The 12,446-nt window shown below is 40.6% G+C and overlaps 1 protein-coding gene across 2 annotated transcripts; it reads right to left on the bottom strand.

The window, feature by feature from the left end:
* Nucleotides 1-2,815: 2,815 nt before the first annotated feature.
* Nucleotides 2,816-8,492, bottom strand: fsta (follistatin a). 2 transcript variants are annotated; one of them, XM_087788045.1, is made up of 6 exons: nt 8,128-8,492; nt 7,553-7,750; nt 7,233-7,451; nt 6,553-6,777; nt 4,839-5,069; nt 2,816-3,856 (listed from the first exon to the last, which is right to left on the bottom strand). In XM_087788045.1, the coding sequence occupies exons 1-6, from the start codon at nt 8,216-8,218 to the stop codon at nt 3,801-3,803; spliced, it is 1,020 nt and encodes a 339-aa protein (XP_087644171.1). In that variant the 5' UTR covers nt 8,219-8,492; the 3' UTR covers nt 2,816-3,800. The 2 variants fall into 2 exon arrangements, with proteins under 2 accessions (XP_087644171.1, XP_087644172.1); XM_087788046.1 differs by having other exon boundaries at nt 2,816-5,069; nt 7,559-7,750.
* Between the last annotated feature and the right edge of the window lie 3,954 nt (nt 8,493-12,446).

The raw sequence follows: 12,446 nt of genomic DNA, 5'->3' as shown, positions 1-12,446 counted from the left end.
AAAACACAAAATTAGTTTTGAGTAATAACAAAATACACACAAAAGGGACAAAAAAATTATAGGATAAAAAGAGTATTTTCATTAATTCATTACATTTCTTCCACTTATTCAATTAGCAGTGTTGCTGGAGCGTATCCCAGCTACCTCGGGCTAGTGGCGAGGGTCCTACAGACAAATTATGGGGAACCTCTGCTTGTTCTGGGACTGTGGGAACCCCACGCAAACACAGGAAGGTCGCAGGTTGTCTCAAGCTAGAAGGGAACTCGCAACCATCTGAAGCTCTCCAAATAAAAGCAGATTCATCTTCGTGTAATTAAGATATCGGTGCTGAAGATAAGGTAAGCATTAGCTTAATGTTGACTTGTAACAAGGGACGAACGAGTGTTTTGGCCCCTGAGTTTGACACACCTGGTCTGTCTCCATCAAGAACTAAAGTAACTAAATTACATGTGTACTAACAATCGATCCAGGAAACCTTCCGTGTCGCTAAGTTCACCAGAAAAAGGAGTAAATGGGAGTAACTCGTCGCTCCTCTGACATAATCCTCTCGGAGGGTTCGTAGACTGTTGACCGGACGCTACTTCCTTCGCCTGAACTTCGTGCCCCGGGGCTGGGGCAGCAGCCAGGGAACATGGCCGGCTCTGTGCTAGCGTGGAGGATCGGCCTTAGAGAGAAGAGGCGACTGAGGTCAGTGAAACAAAGGTGCCACCATGGCGCGTGTTCCCCATACGTGACCCCATCAGACCCAGATACGCTTTTACATCCGGCTTCCACATTGAAAGAAACACACGGACACGTCGCGTGTTGATGCGTTTGATGTGATATGACGGCTGTCCGTCACCATTCCAGAAGAGAGAAGCATGACAAGGTTGTGGGTTTGATTCCCAGTGAGGATCTTCAGTTCCTTTTTTAGGATCATCCTGCGAAACCAAAGCCATTCATTAAACCATTTTAGAAATTAGAAATACTAGAAATAAGTAACTATTAACATGATCTTTATATAGTGACCCATGTGTCACTTTGAACCTACACCACATCATTTAACACAAAATATATTGTGTTCAAAAATGTACTTATTTGTCATCAATTTTTCACAAAAACTGTTCTCTCATCTGTCCTTGTCTTCCCTCCACGCCTCACCTTCTCTCTCCTTCCTCCTGAAGTCACAGCAGAAGTCCATTCATGCTCTGCAGTCTGGTTCTGGTCAAGGTTTCTGCAGGAGGTTTGTCCCATCGCCATTATCCCCCATTGTGATTCACTAAGACCTGTTTTTTTTTGTTTTTTTGAATGCATGGGTCCCCAACCTTTTTTGCCTGATTTATTGTTGGAATTATGTGCCAGAACCAACCTTCAGATAAAAACAGTAAAATAAAACAATAGAGTTTGTGCTTTACTTATATCTACTAATATTTACTAAGTGCTACGATCAAAAGTAAATTCGACTGAATCGGCATGTCGTGACTCAGAGACTTGTATTACTAAAGAGAAAATACCATCTATTTTCAAAATAAAACACCTATCAGGCAGTAAAAAGCAATACAACTGAAAAACATTTTTTTCTGTTAGACCCAGTAACAAATGCCTCACGGACCAGAACCTGTCCCCGGGCCAGGGGTTGGGGACCACTGCTCTAATGTATTTAAACTCTTTAGGTTAACTTTGTTATGATTTGATACTTTAGATTAAATGGAATTGAATGGAATTAAAGTTTCTTATCTATTGTATATAGAGATTTAAACTTTAAACTTCAAGATATATGAAGATACAAAGTGTTGCTAAGTCTTGCTAAGTGTTGCTTCATTTTCTGTTCCGCTTAATCCCTTATGAGGGTCCCGGGGGGGGGGGGTGCTGGAGTCTATCCCAGTTTCACCAGGCGAGAGGCAGGGGACACCCTGGACAGGATGCCAGTCTGTCTCAGGACACACACAAAGACACACAACCATTCAGACACACTCATACCTACAGACAATTTCCCCAAGTTCTCAATCAACCTCTGTTTGTTTTTGGACTGTGGGAGGAAACCGGAGTTCCCGGAGTAAACCCACTCAACACGGGGAGAACATACTAACTCCACACAGAACCTTATTGCTGTGACCAGATCACACTCATCACTGTGGTAATGTTTACTTTAACTAATCTTACTTCCAAGAGGAGAACATAAATCATATCGAAAAATGGCCTGCTCAAGACCTTGGCTCCTGCACCGTCTTGAGTGATAACAGTGTCTTTGTATCAGCAGCTGATGTGGGAATCAAGTTAAGCTCTGGGGCTTAAATCATTCAAACATGAAATGATACTTTTGAAGAATGATGGATGGTCGGCTGTCAGGAGAGAAGACGATGAAGATGCTGAGAAGGAGAGAAGGAGGACGGACAGATGGTTCGGACACGTGGAGAGGAAGCCATGGACGGAGATGAAACGACGAGGAGGTTCACGGAGAAGTGAGAAGGAGGGCCGACGAAGAAAAGCGAAAGTGGAGAACTTGTTGTTGATCAAAGCGGGAAAGAAAGAGGATCGTGATTGAGGAGGACACACGGGTCAGAACAATCAACTCAGAGTCAGTTAATCTTGTTCAGCTCCATAAACTCTGGATCAAATGTACCTTAAAAATCCTCTTTGTCAACAGAACTTTTGTCCCGGGCCTGGACCTAATTGGACTTGCATGTTGAGCGCCCGGACTTATTTACGATCCGCGCCACATGCTCGGACCGTAGCCATAAAGTACTTTTTATGTATTGATTAAAGCTAATGTTCCGACACGTGTTACCTGACGTTCTCTCGAAACAGGTGGAAAAAAGAAAAGAAAACACATCCGTAAGGAAAAAAACTTTTTTTGTTTTATTGTTTCACTCTTCATATCTGTACAAATACCATCAAACTTTGTATGTACATATGACATTTACATAAAAAATACAAAACTATATATTCATGACAGAATATTGATCTCGTGAGGAAAGAAGAAGAAGAAGAAGAAGAAGAAGAAGAAGTGACGATATAGTGTCGAGTACTGCGGTTAATTCTAGCAACACACGTTGGCAATTGTTAATGGCACATCGTTTCCAACATCATCAAGTATCGTCCCATCAGGCTGAGACTAAAAGAAAAAAAAACAAACACTAAAAGCTGCATGTGGAACTGGGACAGGGGGGGGGGGAGAAAAAAAAAAGGAAAAGAAAAAACAAATGGCTCTTTTTTTTTCTTCTCCGTCGTAGCTGTTGCACCCTGTACAAGGCTTTTTTTTTTTTTTAAAAGAAGAAAAACCATTGAGATAATCCCTTTGGTCAGTTATTATGATGCGTTGTAAACAAACCAGACACACAGTTTTTTTTTCTCTGTACATTAAAATGATTGATATATTCCCAATAAATAAACGCGGCGCCTCAACATGCATTGAAGGACGCGTGACATAAACATCTGTGATAGAGATTTGACAGGAACAAGCGGAGTTTTTTACAGCCGAGGGAATGCAATTGTACAGCTCGTCGAGGACAAATAAATAACTTCTCTTTGGACAAATATATTTCTTCATGGTTAATAAAAAAAAAAAAGGAAAGAAAGAAAAGGAGGGGAAAATAAAAATAAAGGGGAATGAGTGGTAACACAGATTGTAAGCCTGACAAATGTATAAATTATAAAACACAAAACAAAAGTATAAATAAACATCTAGTAGACTGAACTATATGTATACTTCCTTTTTTCTTAAAAAATAAATAAGCATACACATAATATACAGTATGGACATGATTGCTTGTCCTGGGACGTGATTGAGGGGGAGGGGCTTATCCGTCCAGTACAGAAGATTAATGGACCATGTTGTCCTCGTCCTCCTCATCCTCCTCCGAGTCTTCCGTGATGGCTATATGGGAGAATATACGGGAGCCGTTGTATGAATATGGACCACAACAGCGCATAGAACAAACAGGTACTTCCATTCAAGCAAAGCCAGGGGGGCTGATGGGAAAGAATATAGGAGGGTGGGGGGGAGGACGAGGGAGGGAGGGGTTAAGAATGACGGGTCCAGTGGTTGGGTTCCTGAAAGCAGACACACACACACACACACACACACTAGAGGAAAAAAAAGTGTTCTTGAGTTAGCTCGCGATTCAGTCCCAGCAAACTTCTGAGGTATTTTCTTTTCACAGGAAAGATTCACAAAAACACACGAGCGAGAGTGAAACAACATCGGGAGGGGGGTCTGTGGGGGGGGGGGTCGCTGGTTGACTTTTTTCTGGAGGTGAGGTGGGGGGGGGCGTCGGATAGCAGGTTAGCTCATAAAGTTGGTCCCTTTTTTTTTTTTTTTTTTGGATTCCAAAGGCACAGCAGGGGGGGGGAATGTAAATTGGACACGTCCAGATCATTTTTTCGAGCGCCTCCCGGAGCGCGACAACAGGTACTACAGGTAGGATAACGTCGTTACAATCAGCGGAAAGTTTTGCGAAGAACTAGCTTGTTTCACGTCAGGATGGTTGGACTGCAGAGTTTATTGTAGGGCGTTAAGGCGTCGCCCCCCAGAATCCATCTTCTGAATTTTTGCACATTTACAAAAAAAAACAAAACAAACCAAAAAAAAAAAGAAAAAGCCAGCGACGAAGACGAACTCAATCGTTCCCCCGAAAAAAGTCCATTCTTGCTTCTCAAGCTGCCGGTCCAGGCCCAGGTGGGTGGGTTGTTGGGAGGGGGGGTCGGATGGGTGGAGGTGTTGGAGGGGGGGGGGGGTCACTCGAAGGAGGCTTTAGTTGGGAAAGCAACACGGGATAGAGTCTTTTGTTGGATGGTAAAAAAAGGGGGATTTTTTTTTTTTTTTCTCTTTTTCTGTTTTGTTGTTGACGTCTACTTACAGTTGCACGATCCCTGGTGCTTGACTTCCAACAGGACCCCCAGGGAGCAGGCGGCTTGTTTCATGGCGCACTCGCTGGGGTAGGTGTTGTTGTCGCCGGCGCACACCGCCTCGTCCGTCCGGCCCTCCGGACACGCCTCCTCGCACAGCGAGCAGCGGCCCCGGCTCATCCGGGCGTCCCACAGGCACCTCTTCCCGGCGCTGCACTGGATGTCCTCGCACGACTTGGCCTCTGGAGGGCGAGAGGGATTTGGGGAAAAGGAAATCTTTGATTAGGGGGATTATCAGGGAACACTTCTCGAGCTGGATCCAGTTACGGACAGATTTTATGGAAGGCTAATCTCGGAGTGAGGAACCTAATTCCACTTTTATAGCTGGTGGGGGGGGCAGGCGGGGGGGGGGCAGTTATGATTCAAGTATTTTCAAAACTAGATTGAACATGCCGCCCCCTCCTCCTCGCACCCCCCACTCGGTGTTTTGCTTTCCTTTCTCCCCCTCCTCGCTCCCGCGCTCCCATATGTGATAGTGCTGCCAACATCAGGAAATAATAAGATGTCTATCATTTCTTGAGCAAACACCAGCAACTACCAAACACTCCCCCCTTTCCTCCCTCCCTCCCTCCCTCCCTCCAAGACCCCCTCTTCACTGGAATGTTGGCAAACGAACAGTGCATAACAGCAGAATTGGCCAAGAGGTTTTAATGCTGTAAAACACAATCGTAAGTCGCAACAAGTTGAAAATGTGTTTTAGCTTTTTTTTTTTTTTAGCTTGTTTAGTTTAAGTATTATTTCATTAATAAAGAGACCAACATTTAGGAATGTCATGTTAAGCTAGCTGGCTAACAATAGTTTAACACTACTGTAAATATCATAGGATTGAGTTGAAACGTTTGTGTCGGTGTAGGTTTTAATAAAGTTTTTTTGAGTTTCAAATGGACATAACTCTGCCACAAACGTTGCTATTCATTGTTTGCTAAAAGTGCTAAAATAAGTTAATAACGATGCAAACAAAACTTTATTTAAAGGCAGATTTATAATAATGTAATTATTTCTGGCATAAATAGATCATTTATCAATACAGCTAGTGCTAATGTTGCCGAGCTAAGCTAGCAAGTTTAATATTTAGTTTTTAGAAAACTATTTTCAAATTATATATATATTTTTATATATGTATCTAACATTTCTCTAGCTAATATGTGTTACGGGGTGTCATGATGAAGCTAAAGAAAATCTCTTAAACTAACTATTAAGTCAAAATGCAATTGCGTGGGATTGCCTGCTGCAGACCTTGGCTCCAGCAAGGGTTTGAATGCTGCCTTTTGGTGTCACTTAAAGTGTTTGTCAACAACCAAAATGATTTTTTTTACAAGATAATTATACTTTAATTTTATATTTTAATAATAAGGACATTGTTTAACATTTAAAAAGGTGAGAAAATCATAATTTTGATAGAAAATATTTGCGTTACTTCTACATGCATGAAGGGGTTTATTATTTAAAATAACCAAAGCATGTCGATTATTATATGTTATTATATTTCACAGTTAAACTCGCCTTGTTTAATAATAAAAACAACTTTTTCTCACCAGTATTTAGGATTTTAAAGCAAAAGTTTCTCAGATTTGACCCACGATTCAAGCGCACGATCTTTCAACTTTAAAACGAAAGTATATATTTTTTAAATATATTTAAAAACAAGTCAATAGTGAGACTCACTGATGCATTTGCCCTCGTAGGCCAGTCCGATGGAGCGGCCCAGCAGACAGGTGGCCCTCCTCAGGTGACACGCGCTGGCGTAGACGATCCCGTCGTTCCCGCACAGGTACTGCTCCGGTGACGTCACCTCGGGGCAAATCCGATTACACGTCACGCAGTACGCGTTGTTGGTCTGGTCCACGACGCACGTGGAGCTCCCGGGACACAGCACGTCACGACAGGTTTCTGACACAAGTTAAAGGGTTAGACAAACGCATTTTTTGGGACAGAAATCAGATTTTAACTTTTACTTCCGAATACGTCAAAACTGCTCGATTATAACGTCCCGCTTGTACGGAATAGTTTGGACATTTTTTTCTTTTAAAAAAACACACTTAAAACATCCGAAAACTGCTCGACTATAACATCTCTCTTGTATTGAATAGTTTGGATAAAAATCTATATTTTAATCTCGTTTGTAGCGGAATCCCAGTTTGATGATGTGCCAGTGCGCATGCGTCAGATTTCTTCCACTACAAACAATCTTATTTCATATTTTTTTTCTGAAGTATTTATAATGTCGAGGCTTCAATACAAACATGTTTTTTTTTAAGTGCAAAAAAAAAAGTGACTCCAAATACACGAGGTGAAATTTTCCTTTAAATAAAAAACCACATTTTTGGATTTTTTTTTTCTCTTACTTTTGCACTTGCCCTGGTACTGCACGTCCAGGTCCGGGTGTCCTTTGCACTTCGCCTTCAGCAGCGCGCACTCGTCCTTGTAGGTCTTCCCGTCCGAGCCGCACACCGGCCCCTTCCACGTGATGTTGGAGCAGTCCGGCGCGCACACGCACCGCGGTTTACTCCTGCGGTTCATCTTGCACCGTTTGCCGGGCCCGCAGTCGACGTTGTCGCAGGATTCTGGGCGACAAAAAATAGGGGGTTAGAGACCCTCTCCGAGGCGGGTGAGGAGTAGGGGGTATGGGTTGGGGGGGGGGGGGGGGTGAGGAATGGGGTTGCACCTCCACCTTTGCAAGGTATGCAATTGGGGGCTCCGCCGTTGAAGATCATCCACCTGAACAGGGTGCTGTTGGGCACGTCCTCCTCGGTCCAGGACGTCCCCAGACGCCCGCTCCGGCAGCACTCCTCCCTGCTCATCCCGGGCATGTAGAGCACCTGGCACCTCCCGTTCTTCCCCTGCTGCAGCCAGCAGTTACCCGCTACAAACACACGTCCAGCGGTTCAAACACACAACCAGAGAGACACCCCCAAAAACACCCCTCGGTAGAAAAAAAGTATAAGAAATATTCTCGGGGGTCGAGGGGGGTAGGAGGGAGGGGGGACCCCCTTTTTTTTTTTTTTTATTCCCCTCCATATCAGGAGAACGTCTAGACAGCGTCTGGTCCAGCTGCACTTGAACGCACCACCGCGTAAATCAACTTAACATTTTTCCAAAACTTCAAAAAATCGCGACACGTTAAGAAGAATTTAAACTCGAGTTAAGAGAAAAGTTTTCAGTATTTTTTTTACGATTATATTTAAGAAAAAAAAAAAAGTCGATCCCAATCCTATTAAAAAAAAAACATGTTAATCTCACCTTGAACTTTCTGATGTTCCATGAGGTGACAGAGCCACACGAAGGTGAGCAGCACGCCCGGGTGGAGATGGACTTTCAGCATCCTGGACATGACGAGCACGAAGAAGAAGAAGAACCGAGAACCTCTGACAACACACACGGCGCGCACACACAAACAAAAGTAATCTGCTTAAGGTGGCAGTGTTGAATAAGTGTCAGTCTGAGAATGCAGCCTCTCTTTTTAAATCTATAAGGGGTCTCGGGTTGACTGTCTCTGGTGGGCGGGCTCCGTTTTTTCTGTGGGGGTGGGGAGATCTTTTTTTTTCTCTTCTTCTTCTTCTTCTTATCAAACTTCTTTCAATCAGGTGACGAGCAACTTCCACAGACACAACAACTTCAGCGTTATTTTAAATCACATTTTATTTTGAAAAAAAAAAGATTTTCACTATTTTTAATATTATTATTCAACTATTAATAATAATTAATATTGATATATTTAGAAGGGAAAAAAATGTCGTCACACTTTCCCCTGCTCTGTAAGCGATACTCTGTGTTCCAGCAGCTGGAGGTAAAAGTGTGAGGCTTCAGGGTTGCGGGTGTGAAACCCTCAAACCCTCCACGGTCCCAGACGCTGGAAAAGCGGGTCGCGCGCGTGCACGCGCGGGGGTGTCGTGGTCCCCCGCCCGCTAATATTAGAACAGAGACAGTTGTTTGGGTTTGTGTCCCGGGTCAAGCTTTTTAAAAATACAAAAAAAAAAATGCGACCTGTTTCCAGGAGGAAGGTTGAGAGGGTGTTGCGTTTCAGTGAATGAAAAAAAAAAAAGAAAAAATAGTGAGTCACTGTTTTTAAGTCCTAGCGCGACCTCTTCAGCGGAAGTCTGGTTACAACCTGTCGAGACTTCAGCGAGCAGGACTGCGAGAGTCTGGTCTCATAAAAGAGATTCTATGTCACGTTAAAAAAAAGCACTTTAGAAACTAAATGTATTAGATTTTTGGACCTGAAACTGCTTTAATATGACATTTTAAATAGAAAAATACATGTATTTATGGACTTGGACTGTGTTTCTTATGAAATATTTTGCTTTACAACGATCAATGTTATGGTTTTTTTCAACAATTATTTTTCTCAACGTTCTTTTTATTATGATTCGGTTTATTTAGTTTTGTTGTTTTATTCCGGTTTCCCCCTATAGTCCAAAAAACATACAGAGGTTTAATTGAGAACTTTGGGGGAATTGTTTGAAGGTATGAGTGTTCTGTGAAAGACTGGCCTCCTGTCCAGGGTGTCCCCCGCCTCTCGACCAAAGACACTGGGATACACTCCAACCCCCCCTTGTGACGCCCATGAGGGATGAAGTGTGACAGAAAAATAAATGATTCAATTTAAACTTAATTTTTGGATGATCAAGTCTATAACAATATTTTCTTAGTTTATATATAAATATTTGACTAATACCAACATGACTTTAAAGTAATGATTTATTAGTCAGAAAAGAAATCTGTGATTTTGACACATTACTGTTTTTTGTCTTTTTAAATATAAACTTTCTTTTAATACAATCATTTTTTCACATTTTTAATTGTTGCACTGTTTTATTTATATATTTTCTGTAGTTAAAATTTTCCTAAAAAATGTATTTCTTCTAAAAAATATATAATTTATTAAACTTTTTTTGGAAAAAATATTTTTATTATTATTATTTTGTTGTTTTTTTTGTTCTATTTATCCTGTAAATTGAATGTTTTTCTTAAAGTTAATCATCTATTGTTCTTTCAAATATGACAATAAATAACAGATGATTTTTTAAATCCACATGGAGATGAAAAAAACGTGTTCAAATACTCGCAGACGGTTGTTATTAACGATTATTACTACTATTAATGATGCGCTCACATGTTTGCTGTTGAGAGTCCTCTAAAGATGACATCATCAGCGCGAGGCCATGTTCCTCTCCTGCGGATCCTCTCGTTTGTTTACTTTTATCTCCTCATTAATTGACAACAAACGTTCTGTTTTAACTCAAGAGTCGATGGACCTCCATCGCGGCGCAAACAATCCGTCGGCGTCTCTGATGAGAAGCAGAAACGTCGCTCAAGCAGAAACAACACAATCACAAGCTTCAAAATCAGCTCCAATAGTTCATCGCATGGGTCGTTTTAGTTTTAGTTTGTTTTTTTTAAATCTCTCGCTCGACTCGTCCCTGATGACATCGACGGCTGCCGGACAAACGCCGGGGACGGGGAGTTGAACCCTCGACTCTTTTTTCACCTCCAGCTGGAACAACTGGAGGTTGAATCGGGTCCAAACGACTCACCGATGACTAATGACTTGTCATTCGACAAAACTTCGCGGGAAAAGATAGGAGTCAACAACACACGTGGACACCCCGGAAAGGTTAGCCAAACATGTGGTTAAAAAACAAAGATTTCAACTCAAGATTTTATCACAATTCTCCATCGAAAACATTGGATAAAACACATCTTAGTTAAAACAATAACACAAACAATCAACTTAAAATAGTGACAGTTTGACGCTAGCATGCTATTAGCATGATCGCTAATGCTATCTTACATTTCAGAGGATCTTAAATTGAGTCCGTTAAGTTGTTTTTAGTTCGAGGCTGGATGTTGAGTTTTTACAAAAGCAATAGTCGTTACAAACAAATTATAGTGTTTTACGTTTTACCGTGATGCTAGCTTGTTAGCATCGGTGTGGCTTACGGTGCGGCGGGTGGTAAATAGTGTTTATTTTGACAAGAAGATACAAATATTATTGCAGTTAAAGGTTTCTTTATCAAGTATTTTCATCACAACATTATATAAAAAAAGTTTGTCTTTTTGGCTAGCACAGTTTTTTCAGAAAGAAAACTTGATTTGACAGACATTCCCAAACCAGAGTGTTTATTTTAATCAGTCCTGGTTTAAACCCAAAAGTTCTTATATAAGTTCTGAATATGTCACGTGTTCTATAATTGTGCGACAAAATGAAAAAAGCATATTTTCTCTGGTGATATTCTTGTTAAATAGATAAAATAAAACCTGACATTTCTACTCCTGCTTGTTGTTTTCACAGATGGTGGAAAGGATTTGGTGATAAGTTTGTTTATTTATTTGAACGAGTCGTTTTTTTCTTTTCTTTTTACGAGCGTTTGACTGACGTGACGCTGTTTTGGGAGGAGACAAGCGCCCCCTGTGGTGAAACGGTTAACTGTGTCCTTGCAACTTTTACAACCTTAATAAATGAAATCAAGACCAAATAAATAAACTTGTAGAATCATCAGAATGAGATGTTGTATCTGAAGATACTTTTTTTTATTTTAACGTAAATATTAAAGCGAGGATTTACAACGTGTTTCCTGCGTCTATACGCATCTCTGTTGTCATGGAAACTATATTCTTCCCATCTGGGGAAACAGAGCATCCCATAAAAACATGAACTTATTAGAGAAAAACTCAGACTTCAGGTCAGCTGATGGTCCTGCTGGTGCTGGAGTCAACAAACACATTCCTCGCACAGATTGACAACAGAAGTTTGTAGGAGAACAAATAGTTGGTCTGAGGTTGATGGATGACTTGGCTCGTTGTTTAAACAAAGGAAGAAGAAAATAAAGAGTTTAATTCATATGTGCTGTAGACGCACCTGAGGAACACTGGTGTCATGACTCCATCTAGCGGCGACGCTTTGTCATTACAAAAAAATAATGATTTACAATTGAATGAATACAACGATCGTTTTTCTTCCTCGATTTAATGATAATAAACCACGAATCAAGAGTTTGATTATCAGATGAAAAATATAGTTAAAAAAAAGAAATAATTAAAAGAAAAAAGGGGTCAAATAGTTATGAAGTAAGTAAGTAACGGTTATTTGTAAAGAGCTTCCTAGACCAGGGTCACAAAGCGCTTGAACAATCAAAAACAATATACAGTTAAAATATATACTTTAAAAGACCATTATGGCAGCCAGTGAAGAGTTTTAAGGATCGGAGAAATGTGAGTTCTTCTACTAGAGCGGCTCAGAATTCTGGCTGCAGAGTTTTGTATTAACTGCAGGCGAGACAGATCCTTTTTTCTTTTAGTAAATAATGTCTAAAAAGGAAAGATCAATACATAAATGAGACACATTTTCATAATAGAAAAAATATTTTGGCCATAATTATCAAAAGAATATTATTTAAAAAACTATATTTGAAGATTAAATATATTTAGGATTTAACAAGCGAAACATTTCTATATATTGTGAAAGATGTAACACGACAATAAAATACATATTACATTGAATAGAAATTAAGGAAAATATAAAAAATAAACAAGAAAAACTAGTAAAAATTAAAAATATA

The sequence above is a fragment of the Callionymus lyra genome, chromosome 1 (genome assembly GCF_982586985.1).
Source record: "Callionymus lyra chromosome 1, fCalLyr1.hap1.1, whole genome shotgun sequence".
NCBI classification, from domain to species: Eukaryota; Metazoa; Chordata; class Actinopteri; order Syngnathiformes; family Callionymidae; genus Callionymus; species Callionymus lyra.
The sequence above is the reverse complement of the archived record's forward strand: the minus strand, read 5'-3'. Positions and strand labels throughout refer to the sequence as shown.